This window comes from Rhamphochromis sp. 'chilingali' (assembly GCF_963969265.1).
Source record: "Rhamphochromis sp. 'chilingali' genome assembly, chromosome: 7".
NCBI classification, from domain to species: Eukaryota; Metazoa; Chordata; class Actinopteri; order Cichliformes; family Cichlidae; genus Rhamphochromis; species Rhamphochromis sp. 'chilingali'.
The window spans coordinates 20,341,650-20,362,325 of record NC_137934.1 but is presented as its reverse complement, the minus strand read 5'-3'; the positions used below and the strand labels follow the sequence as shown (position 1 = coordinate 20,362,325).

Here is a 20,676-nt window from a genome sequence, read left to right as displayed (position 1 = left end):
GCATGGTCCTAAACATGTTTTAACAAAACCTGCTTAAAAAAATTTAAATGGAAATCAAGACACACGGTAACCCGTGTAGCACTGTTTGCTAATTCTACCATTGGTCATATTTCTTTAAAAAGAACATTCACAAGCATATCGAGTTAATTGATCTCTACGGTACATATCTGGAGAGTAAGATATAAAAAATCTCACTTTTTGGGGCTCTTGCTCTGAACAGATCAGCCACTGATGAAAGAAATGACATCACTGCCCCTCTGTGTTCATAACTGAGAACTGCACTGCAGCGCCATGAATTCTAAACGTCTAGATTCAGTTTTTCCACAACAAACACAAATTTATGGAGACAAATAAATCACTTATCCTGGATCATGCTCAGCACGAGGTATAGTGTCACTTTGGTATGAGTTCAACTTCACTCACCCATCAGACTATGTGTGCACATGTACACAGGTCCATAAGTAATTTGGTTTGATTAATTAAGATGTGCAATGCAGAATTTCAGCTTTAAGTGTTTAAGAATTACACCCTGAATTTGGATACAGCCTGTGAGTGCCTGTTATGGGCTTTTATAGGGCTTTGGAGCGTGATGTCACGGGGGTGGGCGTGGAAAGGATTTTGGGGGTCTAAACAAAGCACAAGCGAAAAAGGAGCGAAGGCACACACGACAGCCATGGTTCGTTCTTGCTGTGTGGTCGGCTGCAATGTTCGATCGCACGACCGGCAAGAGAATAAGCTTGAAAAGGGTTTGTCTTTTCATTCTTTCCCAACCTGGAAGCAACATGAGGCAGCTCGTGTATCGATGTTACCAAACGAAGGCGTCTAGCCTGGATAGCAGCTGTGAGACGAGCTGATATCCAGTTCTCTTCCATCTCCAAATATCTGTTGGTGCTCCAGACATTTTCATTCCGGTAAGTTCTAAATATGTTCATATCACTCTTTATAGCCTATTAGTTTTATTTTCGATGCGCTCTGAGCTCATAGCAAATTAGAACAAACATCCTACTGAGTGATTTTGCAGAACTACCTTCTATCTATAGAGTTGCTAATTATTTGGCATTATTGCAGCAAACCAGCCAATGAAATGGATGAAACATCGTGACTGGGTCACAGCGCTACACAAGGGACCTGCTTCAAACACACCACCATGCCAATCAGATTACTTCTTCCATGTGAGGGTGAAGAGGTGACCCTTCTGGATAAGATGGTGAAGGTTTGGTGAACAGTGTGGTAGTAAAACCAGGGAAAAATGAAACCTGCTCCTGTTAAATATTCTTAAGTCTTTTGCTGTATAAATAGCGGTATTTTTTCAAAAGATACAGTAAATAAAGTAATGTTAGTAGTGGGTGATATCATGTAAACACTCATGATTTTATGGAAACATTTTGTCATTTGTAAACTATAAAAGCAGCTGGGATTTTTCTTTTTTGAGGACGGCTCCTTTTACCTTTCAATACGGATGGTCTGTTTATGTTTTGATCAAGAGCCTTTTTTGGGCAGCTGAAGAGGAGAAGTCTATGTTATGGCCAACCACTGACTGTATCTTGGTCACATTACCCAGCAAAACCCAGTATGCAGGTTCATCTGTAACAGTCCTTGTGCCACAGATCAACACTGTTGCTTCTACATTAAACAGAAGAGCAGTCGCATGGGTGCAGGTCTCCGCGACTCCGGCCTTACAGGGGCAGTGGGCGGCTTCAACATTCCCTGTGATGCTCACAGTGACCCGTGGCTGCAATGCTGGTTCATTCAGTCTTTGAGTGCAGGACCTGAAACACACACAGACAAAGTTCATTTAAAGACAAGAACTATGAGCCAAGGCCGACATAAATGTGTTTTATCTACTTCATCATAAATGTAACAAAGTGTTTAGAAAGTTAGCACATACATGTAATTTTTCATTTCTTTATGTGTCCATCGCTGCATGTTATATTCTAAACCTGCCTGTTCTCTGTCAGAAACCTGCCTGCAGAAAATGAACTTAAAGTATGTAATGTGTAATGTAATCACTTTAGAGATGGAGAAAGCATAAAGTGACAATTATGAATCCCTTAATATGATAAGGAGATTCTGCAGGTCATTAATCAATGTATAAAATTAAAATAAAATGTATTTTTAATGACACAAGATACAAATATGGAAGCAAGATGTATAATTAGAATGATTTATAATAAATATGAATAAATCATTGCAATTTCTTTAACCATAAAGAATAACTAAATCCTTCAGGACAATGTCACATCAATGCACTGAACTCACTATGTTATCCACCTAACAGCCTCCACATGTTCTCACTGTAATTTCCCCTCATGAATGAATTTATGCTGCACTAATGTGAATGTTTGCAGGGAAATCAAACGCATTTCACTCGCAGTACTCGAGCTAACTTACCTTTGTTTGAATGACGACTTGTACGCGCTGATTCCACAGATAAGGTACGAAAATATGTCAGGCTACGTCAATAGCAGTTGGTCTTCAGGGTTTCTACTCCACGGCCGTATTTCATACGGCTCCACATTTCCAATGCACGCTATTTTCTGCAAGTACCGCTGCTTCCCCTCTGAACGAAATCGGTCTCTATACAGTCCATTCTCTTTTGAGCTGCTTTTAAGCATCTTGTAATCGTCTTCCAACACAGTGTGTTTGTTTTGATTCGTAGACCCCACAATGCATTGCGGCGTGACGTCAACCTTATATATATATATGTGAGGCGTCTGCGCATGCGTAGCTCGTGACGTCACTGAAAGGAAATTCGATTGGCTATGATGTGCTGCAACGTCACATAGGCAAGAGGCTATAAATATCCCTCAGACATTTAGACATGCTCATTTGTTGGCACATGTTGAACAGTCGGCGCTCTCTCAGGAAACGTCTCACGCTTTTAACACAAACCAAGAAAATAACATTTGTGACTGCAATGGATGAAAATTCAGATCAGGAGGGGGAAGAAATTGAGCTTCCAGAAGGATCAGGTGTAGCAAAAGAAGGTGAAATAACTGCTGAAACAGAAAGTGTCCGAGCTCTAAACCCTGTAGAACAGGCTGTAGTTGACGTCATCCATGAGATATTTGGTGAAATGGATTCAACAAAGAACAAAGAAAAATACTCTCTGGCATCCATCGACTCACCTCCAATGGCAGAACCTAAGAGCGTTTCTCCAGAAAAATGCTCTCTGGTATCCATCGACTCACCTCCAATGGCAGAACCTAAGAGCGTTTCTCCAGAAAAATGGTCTCTGGTATCCATCGACTCACCTCCAATGGCAGAACCTAAGAGCGTTTTTCCAGAAAAATGCTCTCTGGTATCCATCGACTCACCTCCAATGGCAGAACCTAAGAGCGTTTCTCCAGAAAAATGGTCTCTGGCATCCATCGACTCACCTCCAATGGCAGAACCTAAGAGCGTTTCTCCAGAAAAATGGTCTCTGGTATCCATCGACTCACTTCCAATGGCAGAACCTAAGAGCGTTTCTCCAGAAAAATGGTCTCTGGTATCCATCGACTCACCTCCAATGGCAGAACCTAAGAGCGTTTCTCCAGAAAAATGCTCTGCGAGCATTTCAGGCTCTCTTAAAGATTCCTTTGAAGTATTAGAGATGGGTGTTGTGTCAAGGTCATCTTCTGATTTTAAGGAAATGTCCACTGACCTCTCCTTTTTGCTCTTTAAGACACTTCTTGTAAAATGTAAGTCTAAGACCATGCAATCTGTGGCTAAGGCCACAAGTACTTCAAGAGAAATACACACTCTCATCAACCATCTGACAGAGTTGATACAGCCTGAACTCAGCAGCACAGAGTCTGCCATAAATCTGATAAATGACAAGAATCAGTTCATTAAGAAAATGGCCAAATCCCTCATCAAGGAGTTTGGCTCCTCAGACAATGTCTTAAATGCTGCGATGTCAAATGATTCATCTTTTGACAAGGCTGTGATAAGTCATTTGAAATTCGGGCTCCCCAGTCCTCCAGAAAAGTCCAAAATTTCCAGGTTTTTTTCAGCAGTGTTAAAAGCTTTTTTAAAACCCTTTACGTGCTGCTTTAAAGGGCAGCAATGATTACATGACATTTTTGCCTTTTTCCTGCTGCCTTGCTTCTTTTAAAATCTTGAAGCAGAATTTTAGCACCAAATCCATTTCCATCGCCCCCAACCAGTCGCAGCGGATGGCTGCCCCTTTCTGAGCCTGGTTCCGTTGGAAGTTTCTTCCTGTCAGAAGGGAGTTTTTCTTCCCCACTGTTGCCTTGTGCTTGCTCAAAGGGGGATCATTTGATTGTTGGGTTTCTCTGTAGTACTGTATTGTTTTTACCTTACAGTACAAACAGGGAAGAAACTTGTGATTTGGCGCTTTATTTAAGATATATATCATATACAAAATATCATATATATCAAATAAAACAATAATATCAAATAAAAACATTCAGACTGTTGTCTTGTTTTTCTATGTTGTCAAATATGTAACAAGTTGAGTGTGTGCATTCTGGTCATTAGCATTTTTGGTTTTTTCATTTTTAATGTATTCGAGCTGAATTCGGGGTGCGAGGTAGTTGCTTACTACAGCATGTTTGTATAGACACTATGGAGTTCTGAGCTACTAGGAAGTAGGAAGAGGCTGACTTAACCACCCCTCCCTCCTACCACACATACAAGATTGATTTAAATTTGTAGGATCTGATCTCTTTCAGAACCCAGCTTTGCTCTCAGGAGGTAGGAGTTAGTCTGAAACTTCAAAATGAGGTGGCCAGCTCTCTTCCATGTGTGTGACATAAGCGACTGAATCTGACAAAAAACTTGAATATTTTTCTGTCCTTTGAACATCCAATACGTACAAATAGAATAGAATAATGCTTTAAATGTCCCACAAGGGGAAATTTGATGTATAAGCGGCAAAAAGAAACAAAAATACACACAGAACAGAAAGACAATGTTTACATATTTTACATACAAACCCAGGTTGTAGTGTGCAAACAGAGCAAGATACTGAAAGATGTTTACATATTTAGAATATTTAGAATATTTTGAAAAGTGCAGGTTGTGTATTGTACCTGTGCATTAAAAAGTAGACATGTAACTTCCAATAAGTTAGTGTATATATAGACTGAGAGAAGTAATGTGCAAGTTATAACAGCAGAAGTTGTCACAGCACTGATGTAAACCTCTATGTTTGTTGGGAGCAGTTTTGATTGTGCAGTCTGACAGCTGTAGAGAGGAAGGACCTGCGGAAACGCTCCTTCAAGCATCTAGGATGCAGCAGTCTGTCACTGAAGGAGCTCTGCAGTCCAGCAACATTTACATGCACGGGGTGGGAGACTCTGTCCATCAGAGAAGTTATTTTGGCCAGAGTCCTTCTGTCTCCCACCACCCGCACTGGATCCAGGGTGCATGCCAGCACAGTTCCCTGTGGGGCCCCTGTACTGCATATGAGTATGTATGTATGTATTGTAGAATTCAACTAGGTGCAATATGTCAGTGAGTGCAGAATTTAGGAGAATCACAAGAATCCATTTGCAGTCCAAGTTCTTCCCCCCTGTTGGACAGTCATTCTGCGAGCCTTATGAATGTGTTTGCAAAGAATCAGATCTTAGTGAACTCTGGCTCAAGGTCAGGGGTCAGAGGTCAAGTTGTCTGAAAATCTTGTAAATGTGATAACTTTAGAACAAGATGATGTAGAATTTTGAAATTGATACCATAGGTGTATCTATTATGAGGCTGAGTGGGACGATTGGTCAGTATCAGTAGCTATGTGCATGACTAGTTTCATTTCATGTAGTAAATCTTTACATTGTAGACTTTCAACCTGGGGCCTCATACACAACACCAACCTGTCTACGTGGTTCTTCTTCAGCTATCTGAGAATTTTTATGGGAAGTGTATTTTTCTGGTATTTTCTTAGCCTCATCTATTTTTTAAAAAGCACATAAAAAGGAGGAAGCAGGGGAAATGGGTGAGGGTGAGCATCTGAGTGACTTTAATCCAAATTGCGATGCTTAGGCGACTTGACCCAGGCAGCTCTAAACGAGCAAAGCCTGCTTTCATAAAGACATAACAGTGTGAAAAAGTGTTCATCAATCCCTCCTTTCCTTTTCACATTTTGCTAGAAAAACGGAAAATTTATGCAGTAATTTACTGAAACGTGTATAAAAATACGTGGAGGCACAACACACTGCTCCAGTAATGTTTAGGTCCGGTCGTTACTGAAACATTGTGTTTTTCTAAATAATGGCATTCTATTCTATTCTATCTAGCTATGCTTTTCCTACATTTGCTGTGTCTTTGGGATTGTTGTCATGCTGAAAAATGAGGCCATTGTCATTAAGATGACCAATTTCCAGATGGTATTGCAGATGGAATAAACAAAGAATTCAAGTGCGTTTCATTAAAGCTGGTTTGACGGTTTGACCAGCTTTGATTATGACTGACATGCAGATACTTTAGGGTGTCTTCACTCATTCAGGAACCTTCCTAAACAAAGTTGACTTTTAGCAATGGTACTGCTACCTGGATGTAGGCCAGGCTTCTCTCAGAAGAGATGTTTGGTTTGCGAGTGCTTCTTCAGCTTGGGAATTAGCCAACTTCTGCTGATAAATGACCCACTCAGACTGAGGGTGATGGTTTCCTTTTTCTGTATTTGGTGCCAAATGGAAAAAATGGTATATAGGTTCACTATGAGGCAAGAAACAAACAAAAAAAACCCAAACCACACGCAACAATGTATCACTTCCAGCGTGTTTTAAACGAAAAACCAGAACGGATTATGTTTTCATCACAACTGTGTTCCAGCCAGGTGAGGAGAGCTACCTTCGTCATGCTTCCCTAACCTATTAATCTCGGTTTCGTACACCTTTCAGCAAAAGAAGCATCACATTGAAGCTACTTTGAATGCATCGTGTACCTGAATATTGTTGCTTATTTGCTGGATGAATTACTTGCAAGATGACATGAAAAAACAAACAAAAAAAAGGCATAATTTCCTGTGGTCGACTAATCCATTAAGCCTTCCGGGAGGCATGTAATCAGATAGAATCTAAGCTCTGTAGTGGTGCAGAGTGAGCATGTGCACAGAGCGCTATGTTAAAGTATAAAATATATCACATACCAAACGTGCCCCACATTCTAAGGTTTTCTTGGATCAATCCAGAATTTTCCATAAAATATTCTGAGCTCTCCTCACAGATTTATCTGCTTCCAACCACGGATTGAAATAACATGACTGAGCTTTAAGATGTTCTGGATTCAAAGCAACATCCCGGTGCATCACAGGTGTCTCTTTCAGCTTCTCCTACCACGGATTTGTTAACCGTTTGCACAAACCTTCACAGCCCTGCCAAGCATCCTTTGCTTATCCAGCAAAGCTCAGAAGCTGTCTCCTGCTAATTTATCCAGAAAGATGCACAACAACAGCGTGGAAGCAAGCTGCTGAATGCCGATGTTAGGCAGCCTACCAGCTCTTATTACAAAGTCTTCAGCAACATGTTATTTATTTCTGTATTTGATGTTCATTTTCTTGTTGGCTTTGATTAGAGCAGGGACGCAATAAACTACTTCCATTCTTCCTGAGTCAGTCTTGACTAAACAGTTTCTAAAATGTCAGGACACATACACCACCACCCGTCTTTCCAGTAATAAAAAATGTAATGGCTCATAAGGGCCAGAAAATCTTTAAAAGTAAGAGGCTGAAATTAGTCAAGTATGCTAATTGTGAAATAAATATCATTTAAACAATCAGTTGATCATTTGGTTTCACCGACTGCTTCACTTCCTAGATATTCCATGATCAGCTGTAAGTAGGATTACTCCAAAGTGGAAGTTTTTAGGGTCACTGAGGGCTGAGCATATGCAGAGCACAGTAAAGGTGCCGACACTGCATGTTGCATTTAATTGTTTATAGATGCACTTGAGAGAGCATTGAAGTGACTCCAGAATTAAAATGACAGTTTACATTTTCAGGGTTTGCCATTGCTCTCAATTGGCTTTTTGCTAATATACGCTGTATACAATAAAGACAACAATATGTGACCGTTACGTGACAGAAGCCTGTGCATTTTCCTTTTACTGCTGATTGCTAAACAAAAATATTCATTAAAGTCCTAGAAGTAAAACCCGTGGCCCCTTTGGAGTGCACAAGAAATTCCATTATCCAGGAATTGTGGTGGTTTGGAAGCTTTCGCAACACTGGAAACTCATTTACAGTGTTTCTCCATGCACTGCATCCTAATATATATATATATAAAAACACCTGATATCACCCCCCCACCTTTTTTTATTGAGCTGATTTTAAAAAACCACAAACAAATTTAAAGGTTCATTTTCATCCGACCTCTTTTTATTAAGCAAAGTATCAGAATGGACTGCAATTAGTTGTTTCACAACTAAAACAACCCAAAGATGACTGAGGGGATGTAAAGAACATTTTAGTAGTGTTTGAAAGTACTTGCATCTACATCAGAGTATGAAAAGTAGGTGGGTAAAAATGCGACTCACATTTGTTGCGTGCGTGTGCGCGCGCCGGATGACTGTATGCCAGTGGATGTGACATTGTTGAGAGAAGTAAGACATAATGAAGTTAAGCAACCTTGTACTGAAAGTAGTTTAAAAGCACCTCGGACTCCATGTGCTCGAGATGTGATAACTATGTCACAGCAATTTAAAAAATGTGTTATCAATGGTTACATAACAATCAAGATAACTTAAAGCCATAATTTTTTTTTTTTTTTAAGTATATATTAGCCCTCAAAAATCAGCTGTCTATATGTTGAGCCGCCCAGTTGAAATTAATTAAAAACAAGACTGGCCTGAAGTAATGCAAAAACAAACTATTAGTAATGGACAAAAACTAAAGAAAGCATGGTCCTAAACATGTTTTAACAAAACCTGCTTAAAAAAATTTAAATGGAAATCAAGACACACGGTAACCCGTGTAGCACTGTTTGCTAATTCTACCATTGGTCATATTTCTTTAAAAAGAACATTCACAAGCATATCGAGTTAATTGATCCCTACGGTACATATCTGGAGAGTAAGATATAAAAAAAATAAAGATGGAAAATAAATCGGCTCTCAGGAGAAAATTCCCCTGTTACCGATAACTCAAAAAAAAAGAAAAGAAAAAATCTTCTGTACATATCAGACTCTAAAAGATATATTTATATTTTGTCACCTCTTGTTAATGATTTACATCCAAAAATAAAATTAAATCTTCAGTCAGTCTTTTTAATCTTTTTTTTTAAAGTGATCAGTAAAAACAGCGGCTGGTGGGTCCTGCAACGTTACGATGCAGCGTGACAGTCGGGAGGTCAGTACTTCACACATGAACGACAACAGAACCAAAGTAGAAGCCGGTTCCTAACAAAGCTAGGACTACTGGTCGTCTTTACCACAGTGTTGGTGACTACGCCTCAGTTTTCTTTTCTTTTAGTTTTTACAGTGTCTCGTCATATCGTCCTGTCACAGCAGCATGGACTCCTGCATGGCAAACGCCTCCTGTGCGTGCCTGTAGTGTGGTCCTCCAAACAGCTGAGGAAGCTGTTGCCGTAACACAGGCTGCTGGTGCTGCTGCTGCTCTTGGAGTTGCGGTCGGTACTGACGCAGGGCGTCCGGGTTGTCGGGGAAGGTGAACTCTGCGAGGGGCGACATCTGCGCCTTCTGGAAGCTGGGCGAGCGAGGCATCCCACCTGGGGATGTAGGGGGCAACTCCTCCGTTGGCTCCCACTGGAGCCCATCTACACCCTGCTGAGCTGGCAGGTAGTGCGGGTTTGGCTCACCCCGCTGGTGTCCTTCGAACCTGTAGACCTGTGCTGTGGAGGTGAGCTGTTGCAGATAGATGGGGGTGGAGCTCCCTTGGTTGTCCAGCTCCAGGGGAGGCCTGGGGTTCCGAGGATTGCGGGCGGAGCTGTGCGTTGGCTGCCTGCGGTAGGTGGCGAAGGTGTTATTCATGAGGGTCTTGTCTGGGGAGAAGCTGTTGGGCTGTCGCTGGGTGGTGGCATACGCTCGTTCTCCATACAATGCACTGGGCGGTGCAGGATATCGGGAGGGCAGAGCATAGAGTCTGTTGTCCACGCTTTGGGTGGGATGTGGAATGGGGACCTCAGTAGTAGTCCTGCCTGGAGAGTGCTGATGAGGTGGGGTATGGAACTGGTTCTTTGGGTCAGGGTAGCCAGTCGGAACATTTACAGGACTGTTGTGAGGAAAACGAGGAGGAAGAGGCTGTCTGGCCATTCTGGGCCCGGGTGCCACGGAGACGACACTCCCAGACAGGCTGGACCCGTGGCTCGGGCTGCCCTGATGCAGGGCTGACACATTGTAGGGTATCTCATTACGAAAGGGCCTCAATCTGGACGGAGGCTTCTCAAGCTCCAGGATCTCGAAGTCCTGCTCCGGCAGCCCTGGTACATTATCATACTGGGAGGCATTGGAGCCTCGGTCGGTGCCAGGGGCGTAGCCCTTGGAGCGTGGCCGGCGGTGAGGCTGAGCGGTGTCATCTGGGCTGGAAGGAGCCGGCGATGGCCCTCGGCTCATCTGAATTTCCCGCAAAGCTTCTAGCTTTGTCTCGGAGGGTTTGACCCACCGGGGCCCAGGCATGTCTCTGCGGGAGCTAGAGGCTGCGTTGGAGTTGTGGTTAGCGATGGCGTGAGCCTTTCCTCCATCCACAGCGGTCATCTGTGGTGTTGGGGTGGGGGCTGACAGTGGTGTCGCCCCCCTCTCTGGTGTGGTGTAGGTGGATTGCTTTTGTGTCTCATTTGAGATTTCACCTGACCCCCTGGAGTGGGTTTCCCTTTTGTCCCCCTTGTGGTGACGGATCCGTTTCTCCAGCGATTCCCGGTGGGCTCGGCTCGGGGGCCGTCCGTCCCGCTGGGGGTCTGGTAGAGGACTTGGCTCCCTGGGGGGCTCGGCTGGCTCCGCGTGGCTTTGACCGTTGGCCACGTGGTTTGCTACGGCTATCTCAGGAGGAAGCTGCCCTAGAGGCTTCTTGGGAAACTCGTCCTCTTTACCTGTAAAAGATCGGAGGGGGAAAAAAAGGTGTAAACGCATTAGAACGCCATCAGGAAACAAAGGTGAGCGGTGATGACTGAACACACTGTGTGGCGCTGGTTCACATCTGATGACGTGTCACAAACGGGCACATGAATTCATGCAACAACACTGCCATAGAGAGTACAAAATAAAGGAGAATACACTCATGAAGACACATAATCACATATCCACAGGCAAAGAGTGGGAGGAGGATAGGGAAAAAAACATCAGAAATAATGTTTGATATAAATTCCCATCATGGGAGACTCAATTAGGAAGAGACACTCTACTGAGCGTGCTCTGAAATTATTAGTCTTTCTACATTTCATTAAACAGTACTCGGCTGCAGTAGTAGCTCCAGGCTTGAAAGGTCATACAGAAATATTGCTTGATTAATGAACCTTCTTAAATGCACTGAGACTTATAAGTACAACTATAAAAAGAGAGAGCGAGTACTCAGCTTCTACAACCAGTACAAGGTTTGACATTAGTACTCAAACTTGCTGCTTTACATCTGAAAGAAATGAGCGGAGCTGACAGGAACACACGGTGTGGGTTATGTGGGTGTTTTAAGGGAAAAAGTGATGACCAGAGTCAGGTCAGGACGACAGCAGCTGGAGGAAGAGGAAGCGCTGTGGGAGTTATCCAGGAAGTCGACTTATTGGACCTGCATCCACAGACTAAAGAGCGTGTGCGTGACGAAATTACCCACTGACCTCGGTCACTTTTGTTCCACCACAAACTGCTTAAAACCCACCGGGGGACAAAGTTAACGTCTTTCACTTATTGAATTTATTGTTTTAATTTAAAGAAATAGAAACTTGGGATTTTTTTTCCTAACCAACTTTTCTGTTTTGTTTTCTTCGTTCATTTCCATTCACGTTTATTAGACGAGCCAAAACACAATCCTCTTTTTCATTCGTGCGTTTTATTAGATAACAAAATACAAATCAAACTTGTGTTTCTTCTGCTACTGCAAGACTACAGCCCTCAATCAAGAGGTTTATACAGTGCTGTGAAAAAGTGTTTGCCCCTTATTAATTCCATAGTTTTTTGCATATTTATCACACTTACATATTTCTGATATTGGAACAAATATCAATATAAGACAAAGATAAGGGAAGAATACAAAACGCAGTTTTTCATTTATTAAGGAGGAAAGACGTTATAAGCCCTTAACCCTAATAACTGCTTGTGCCACCCTTCGTAGCAACTGCAATCAAACTTTTGCAATTACTGACTACGTGTGTTTCACATTGCTGTGGAGGAATTTGGGCCCAGAATTGTTTTAATTCAGCCACACTGGAGGGTTTTCCAGCACAAACAGCCTGTTTAAGGTCAAAGCACATCAACCAGATTTGGGTTTAAGCTTTGACCCAGCCACTCCAAAGCCTTCATTTAGTTTTTTTTGAGCCATTCAATCACTGTCCTGCTCCAGGTCCAAAGTGCTTCAGGACACAAACTGATGGCTGGAGATTCTTCTTCAGGGTTTTGAATCTTAACTGAGGTAAGTAAGGCCTGCAGTTGTTCAGATTTTGTTTTAAGTGTCCTTTAACTTGTGTGATGCAAACAGAAAAGTGATGCCAGTGTAGTGAGCGATTGTTTTTCCAGCATGACTGTAGAAATGCTGCTGTAGAGTCTTTTCACCTCACCTGCTGACAGGTCAGAGGCAAATAAAATTGCTCTTTGAAGTCAACACCCCTGTATTAAATGCCATTTCTGCAGTTGTTGGAAGCAATAAAGAACTCAGAGTACTGAGTAAATTACATGCTGTGGTGATTAAAAAAAACTTAAATTAAGCCAAGTAAACACTCAGAATCATAAAACTGTCAAATCTCACAGTTCAGCCTATTCAGACACAAGGATGCAGATTAAAATAGCCCTGCTGCACAGCAGCACATGTGGCAGCAGATAGCTGTTAAAACATAAGTTTAACAAAAGCCTCCAGTGTTCAAAAAAAGGCCCATTATCTTGTCAGCAGGCAGGAAAGTGAACAGACTACTATTAAAGTTGTGTGGGCTCTGGAAGAAAGGAAAGCCCTTCCTCCTTCAGCTACAGCTGCTGTTATAGAGGTTTATATAGTGTGGCGCAGGAGGAAAGCAACCACACAGGAACCTGGAAAAGACTGTGAAGACAGGTGTAGATGCATTAAGGACCTTTATCTAAATTTACGGCTGTGCCTTTAAGTAACATTAGCACAAATGCAAGGTTAATTTAGAAGATGAGGAATTTTGTCTCTAAAACTAAAGTTCTCCACACAGAGTCATGCAATACTTTTAGTTTCCCACCAGATGGCGCCTTATATCATCAATTTTACATCTGCAGCCACATTGTACGGTAGTCAAAACAAAAAGGAGAAGGGGATCAAAAACTAAAGGTAAGAGATGAGCTAACCATTGAAGGACTCCAAATAAGCAGCAAAGCAAGTCTGAAATATTATGCTGGAAGATCAGTTTGTGACAGAAACAAAGAAAAATAAACCCGAGTGCTGCGGGACAGACAGGCGACAGACAGGACGGACTGACTGTGGGACAGATGGACAGAGACATGGAGAACGAAGGACCAGTCAGGATAGCCCACCGGTTGCTGTTGTAGGAGGGAATGTGGCCGCCGCTCACAGCCACACTTTTGTTGTTGTTGGCTTACATTGTTTGAAAGAAGAAGGGAGAGAAGGCAGATTAATGAGGAGACAGAGCAGGATTCGAAAAGCACAGAGCACTTATCCCGGCTGAAGTTGGGTTATAGGGTAAGTAAATCCAGATAAGGGAAAGAAACCCTGGATATGTTACGCTTGCTTAGTGGTACAGAGCCCAGGCTGAGTGAGAACCTACATAGACACCAGTTAGTTTGTTTGTCAGGGCACCGACTAACTCTGACTAATGTGTCTATTTTTGTGTAGTTGTTTTTTCCCCTTTCTTAGTGGTAGCTCACTCATCTTGTGGACTTCAGGTGGACCCTCAGAGGATCTTCATGTATGGATAGAGCCACGCTAGTACCAGCTTGGGTGTACGCTGATTCTTTGATTCCCTTTGGCCTCTTGATTGTGAACATCTCAAACAATTCTCTTACATTTTGCCACTAAATAGAACAATTAAGAAAAGTTGGAAGATGTTTCTATTTCCAAATTTATAGAACTAAATTGCTTTTTCTCCTGACCAACAGATGAAGTAGATCATAGATTGAGTGTACAGCGATATCCTCAAGAGTAAAAGCGTAAAATCTGACATTTGGCTTGGATTTGTTTGTCACATTTGCACTAAAAGGGCAACTGGAGGTGAGGTTTCTGGAATTGTTTGTGCATAGAGGAACTTTTGTCACTCTCCAACACAAGTTTAAAACCAACTGGAGACTGATTTACTTGAGAAGAGCAGACTTTTTGATAATTTATAGAAAATGGATTGTTTGGTGCAGTAGTACCTGGTGCGGGCAGCTCCAGCTTCGCCCTCCTGAGCTCTGTCATGGACGCCTGCAGCTGCTCGATCACAAAGTCGTCCTCGCAGAAGAAATCTTTGGACAAAGTCACCTGCAGAAACTCCACCAGCTCCTCCATGGACAGCTTCATCAGGTGCTCTGCAGACACACACACACTCACACTGATGAGAAGTGTTGTGAGGGGTGAAATCAGCTGGTTTCAGTTTGTGGAGGAAACGGTCTTACTCTTGTGCAGTTTGAGGAGCGTGTAGGACATGGCAGGCAGCACTCTTTCACCCTCCAAGATATAGATGTCCCAGATCCTGAGGGTCAGTGTGAAGGGAGTCTGACCACGAGCAGAACGAAAAGTTAGACGATAAGTTACTGAAGAAGGTAATTTATCTATATTTTTGTGACTGTCAGCAGTTGCCGTGAAAAAAAAAAGAACTTAACCTCTTACTTTACTGGGAATTATTTTAAAGGAGCACTGATTACTCTAACTTACACAAAACATAATCGTAATCTTTTAAAAATCCTAAATACTGCATGCATGCTACGACCTCCAAAAGCAGCCGTAGCTTTGCACGTGCAGCAGACTCTGAGTCAGCGATGGGTCAGTGTACAGTGCTGCTTTTTGTTGTGATTACCAGTCAAAAGGAAAAAGAGAAGTGATATTAGTCGTCACAGCTTTCTTGTTGAAAAGGAGTGGGAAAATGTCCCGGCATGGTCTCATCAGTCATTCCAAAAGCTTGTTCAGTCACTAAAGGCGATTGAGTCTTTGCAGCTTTTGGAACTCTTTTAAAAACATATTTAAATCATGCGGTTTGCCATGACTGCTGATCCTTTTATCCTCTTTAATATCCAATATATTCATTTGTAACCTTTCATATTTGTTGCTTTCATTACGGTTCAGAGCTTTGTAACTTTCTTTGAAAGTCTTGGTTTTAAAGGTGCTTTATAAATACAAATAAAGTAAAAATCCACCACTGACAGGCTCCTAAACCTCTCACATTCCTGGCGATTAAAAGCTGTTTACGGGCTGTCAGAAACGTGGTGGGTTGGTTGGTTTTAATCATTGAATTGGAGCAGCTCATTGGCTGAAACCAAGTAGAGAAATCACAGCATTGGTTGTTAATAATAAAAAATTATTCAATAACTTCAGTTACTGATTATTGGGTTTCTCTCTGCAGCATAAAGCACCTTGGATGGATGGATTCACAATTATCCAGGCTTGGCATCAGGAGTACACTAGCTTATAAAGCCCTGAGGCTGGGAGTCATGAAACCCTTCACGTGTACAGGTGCCAACAACCTTATGATGGAAATACCCAGCTTATAAGTTAACCAAGTTACGTTGCTGCTCTTCTACATGTCTTCATAGATCCTTTTGAAGGTTGTGAGATCATATCTTGCTTGTAACTGCACTCACTCTGTCCAGAAAGCACTGGAAGAACCACTTCATGGTGTAGAGACTGGTGAACACCTCTTGGTTGTCCTGCAGCAAACAGAAAATGGTGACAGAGTGAGGATTAAGCAGCCACCTCTGAGGGATTAAAGGTTTCATTTCTGGCACTATGACTGGCTGGTACGTCATGCAGCACTTGCTTCATTATTAATTGTCACACAGGTCTCGTGTTTCTCACCAGGTGCTGTTTCAGTTTGGGCATCATCTTCTTGAGGATGCGGTCGTGGTGCTCCTGGAAACGCATCAGCTTCGGGAAACCAGGGACAAAAAACCCTGAAGGTGTGGAGAAAAGAGCCGTAATGATGATCATCCCTTAAACTCTGTATGTAAACTTACACATCTGTGTGTCCAGATTAGAGATGGCACGATACCATTTTTTTATGTCCGATACCGATATCATAAATTTGGATATCTGCCGATACCGATATGAATCCGATATAGTGTTTTTTAATCAACAAAACTGTTTTTTAAATATCTTGCTGCATTTTGTATAAGTTCATACTCAAGTTTAAAACAACAACTACACTAAAGCTATTCTGTTATACCTGTATGCAAAAAAAATTATTTCATAGTTCAGCAATACTGATCAATCTAATAAACTTAAACCTACACCATCCTCCCTATTCTGGTATTTTAAAGAGTACTTAGCATAAATATTAAGCAACCTAACTAATAGGGTTCCAACTCCCAGCAACAACAAAAATAAATAAATAAAAAATAGGGAACCACCCCTCACGCTCCACCTCATGATGCTTAATCGACGTAATCAACCTTAATTTGATGCAGTGTGAAAAAAAATGCACAGAAATCAATTATTTTTCAAGAAATATTAAATAGATTCAACATCTTTCTTCAACAAAATTGCAGACTGCACAGATGATACCTTCCCAAAGGAAAAAGTACTATAGCTTACTAGGGTATATATATTAGACTTAATAGTTACTATATACAGTAATGGACTTCTATTCATTTTGCATCAGATTAAAACTTTGGCTGTCAGATAATTATTTATTAAAAGCTAGACATTTTAAATGAGAATAAGAAAGAAAAGTATGTCTTTGTGCCCCCTTTTCCCTGTTAATGCCCTATCGGCCCCTCTGGCTAAACTTTGCTAGATCCGCCCCTGCACAGTTACCAGCGTCAGCTACGTAGAAAAAGATCCTCGAGTAGAAAGTAATATTAAATACATTCTAACAACAGCTGATCAAGCTTAAACGTGCTGCTGCTGTTCAGCCGCTGGTTTCCTCTCTCTGGTGCAAAGTGGGCCAAAAGCAAACCAGAGACACGGACTCGCGACAGAAAAGCCAATCAGCTGATCATTTAAGCAGTTTCATGATTGAAGTAGCAGCAGGAGAGGCAGTCGCTTGTTAAGCTTAACGCAGGAATGCTTTACAAACATTCAGAGATGGACTTACACACTTGCTTTACTTCTCTCGGGATAACTTTGTCGGAGATGAAATGCCGGGTTGCTAGCGAAGCTCCACATGCTATCCAGACCACTGACAGGTCCCGCATGCCACAGCCGCTCTATCACGTGATGCATACTGCTCCGACGTGCTAACCTGAGGTGAGTTACGGCGTGTTGCAAGTTTTGTGAGGTGCTTTCGTGATATTTAATGGATCGGATTACATTTTTTATTTTTCTCCGATATCCGATCCAGTAATTTAGGTCAGTATCGGACCGATACGTAATATCGGATCGGTCCATCTCTAGTCCAGATGTTTAAAGTTAGATTCATGAGCTCACTGCAGCAGCATGCGTGCTGCTAATTTGTCCTGAGTGCTTCCTCAATGATGCCTTTCGCTGATAATTTTATCGCTTAACGCTTGATAAGACTGGAGGAGGTCCAGAGTCGCTCAAGGTCATTTCAGTGCAGAGACCAGAGTCAGTTAAACACTCTAAATGTCAAAAATGCAAATCTGGCAGCTGTGGTCAGAAGATTCGTGCCTTAACCTGACATAACAGATGGTTTGTCACCTTCTGAGCAGCTCTGTGGAAACAGGAAAAGGCCAGGCATGTTTTTTTAAAGAAGAACTTGGCAGATGATCTGAACCCTCTGTGACAGCAATTTTAGGCCAGTAAATTCAAACGTGGTGATTACACAAAGTGCAACGGACAATCAAAGTTTGTCTATGCTGAGGATTTTTGTAGTTTGACATCTGAACTCCACTTTAAGGAGTCAGCATGCAACACTCAGGCTGCAGGAGCTGTGCACACTGAATTCAGTACAAGCGGTCTGCACATCATGTGCAAGAAACTTCCTCTTTTTCTTTTCTTCTGCACATTCAGTTACAGTTCTTGTTTAGTTTAACCATTAGTGGAGTGGCTGTACATTCCAGCTTCTGTGTCAGGAAGCTTTACTTGGCGATGAACATGAGAACAAAAGAGTTGAAAGAGAAGTATATAAATACGACCACAGGCTGCACTTTGAGAACCCTGAGCCTTCAGAAACAGGTGCGCACGTTACCGTGCATGGCGTGCTTCTGCCCAGACAGCAGTTTGACGAGAGCCCAGAAGGCGTCCTCTTCATTCATGTAGATCAGCAGCAGAGCTGTGATCTGACTCATGCCCTGGCAGTAGCCCACCTCCTGCAAACACACATCAATCAGCTGAGGGGAAACAACAACGGAGCCATTCTTTGCTTTACTTTTGTAAACTTGGCTTAACTTAATTTACATACAGTTCCTTTATTTGAGGTGAAACACTGAGATAGTTTATAGTGAGATAATTATTAAAGGATATACAAACTTTGATAAAGTAATATCTGTAAGTGCAGATAAGTCATCTCCATCCATTATAGAAATACTTTGGTGACCTAACAATAAATCTGTAGTTCAGCATTTTTCAGCCCTGCTTCATTATTATTACACACAAACTAACACCACTGTTATCACCATTAGACATATATTATTTTATTATGTTGAATCGAATGGCAAACTGTGGGTGTCAGGGTTCACTGTGATATTGTGATACTGGGACACTTGGAATGGTTTTCATTTTTCCTTTAAACATTGCCCAATTATACATTTCATATCTGACATCTATATGTCGTCTACCTCTGAAATATGAGGGATCAAAAGTGTTGGAGAAAAAACTCTTAGCTTAGTTCACCTCTGTGTGTTTCAGGAGGTTGTAACTCTGAAAGAATTCACAGCACGAAGGTAAAACTGGAAAAGTTACTGTACTTCTTCTTCCCTACTTCAGGGATGACAGTGAGTTGATAAAGTTGAATAATAATCAAGAATTATCTTTTTAAAGGAAGACTATTTTAAACATCAGCGGGAAATGATTTCAACATTGCAGTAGGGTCAATTTAATGTGAACTTTGAAGGCGACGTCGATGTCAAAATCAAACTTTACTAACTTAATATTGTTTTTACCCCAATAATCTCACTAGACTACAGTTTTCACTCCAGGTACTACACAAGTATTACCATTTATTGTTATTAGGTTAGTAGTTTAGTAGGTTACCTACTGTTACTAAATGGTTTTATCTTTTTAGTACTTTTATTAAAAAAGAAATGATTGTTGTTACTTCTTTTGGTAATATCAAGCTATTTACTTAATTAGTGTTTCACATTGTTAATAGACTATTACAGTTTTATTATTAAAGCCAGACCAATTTTTAAGACTGACACTGAAACTTGGTAATTTAAAAATCAAATATATCAGCTGATATATATTTATTTTCTCCTGAAACATTTGTAACCTGCAGTTTAAAAATAATCGTTTCATTGTCGCTCACACTCGCCCCGAGTCTACTCGGATTAGCTGCTTGTTGCATTTGTGGCTCCAAACAGGGGAAGTTGCAGAGTGCCCTCTGGTGGACAAACTATGCAACACTGGCTGAAGGGTTTTTCTCTTGTTTCTTGTTTACTTTTTACATTTCTATATATCAGCCAATATAAATGCAGTTATATCAGCAAGTACTTCATATGAGCCCCACTGACATACCAGGTTTTACCTAGCTGTAATAAAAAGTGTTACCAATATTGCTACAATAACAAAATATTAGATTGGTGCCTTCGTGTGCACCTTTATTGTCTTCAGTGAAAATGTTACAACTCAAAGTCTTCAGGACGCTAAAAGCGAGCTTGGATGACTCACCGTGTTGTACATGGAATAGGCTGTGAGGACATGGAAGAGTGCCTGCTGCCTGAAAGCACAAACAAACCACAGTTCATACAAAAACTTTAATAAACACACTTCAGTGGCGTCTTTGGCTTCAAGTTAAGATGGATGCATGTGGCCTGGAGCTGCACACCAGCCTTGATGCTGAGTTGTGTCGCTGCAAAGCCTGAATGCACTTCCAAATATCAGAAAAGCAGTGTGAAAAGGCAAAACGGCGTTAACGGGTACAGGTCTTTCCTCAGAGTCACGCAACAAAGCGGAAGGCAGAGCAGAAAGGGGACGTGAGATCTCTCACTTCCACACTGGAGAAGCCGCCTTCTCCTCGCAGAGAGTGAAAATGCATGCATATCTGCAGATGATTACTGACTCCCGTTGTGTTTGTGCTCTTGTTACTTTTACTGAGATTACGTGTCAAATAGCGAGAGCTGTCATTGTTCTTGGGCTTTGTGACAGTGAAGTGAAGGCTCGTTGTATCTTCCCCCATGCAGGCACATTTATGTACAAGGTTATGTAAATTGAATTACTCAGGAACTGAAAGGCTCCTTAAAAGGCACACAGGAAACTTTTAAGCTCAAAAATGCAAAGCTGCTTTAAATAAGCAACACAACCAACATTGCTGCAGCTGTGTGCAATGAACTTGCAGATGGTTGCTTGGATGTAGTAAA

The 20,676-nt window shown here is 41.7% G+C and overlaps 1 protein-coding gene across 1 annotated transcript in view; it reads right to left on the bottom strand.

The window, feature by feature from the left end:
- Positions 1-8,310: 8,310 nt before the first annotated feature.
- Positions 8,311-20,676, bottom strand: part of usp6nl (USP6 N-terminal like) — a 51,456-nt gene continuing 39,090 nt past the window's right edge. The window contains exons 8-14 of the mRNA XM_080887545.1: positions 19,988-20,036; positions 18,348-18,468; positions 16,058-16,152; positions 15,844-15,909; positions 14,662-14,761; positions 14,422-14,574; positions 8,311-10,982 (exon numbers count right to left, since the gene is read on the bottom strand). Of these exons, the coding sequence (XP_080743671.1) occupies positions 9,439-10,982; positions 14,422-14,574; positions 14,662-14,761; positions 15,844-15,909; positions 16,058-16,152; positions 18,348-18,468; positions 19,988-20,036 (2,128 nt within the window). The 3' untranslated portion in view covers positions 8,311-9,438. The remainder of the gene's footprint in view (positions 10,983-14,421; positions 14,575-14,661; positions 14,762-15,843; positions 15,910-16,057; positions 16,153-18,347; positions 18,469-19,987; positions 20,037-20,676) is intronic.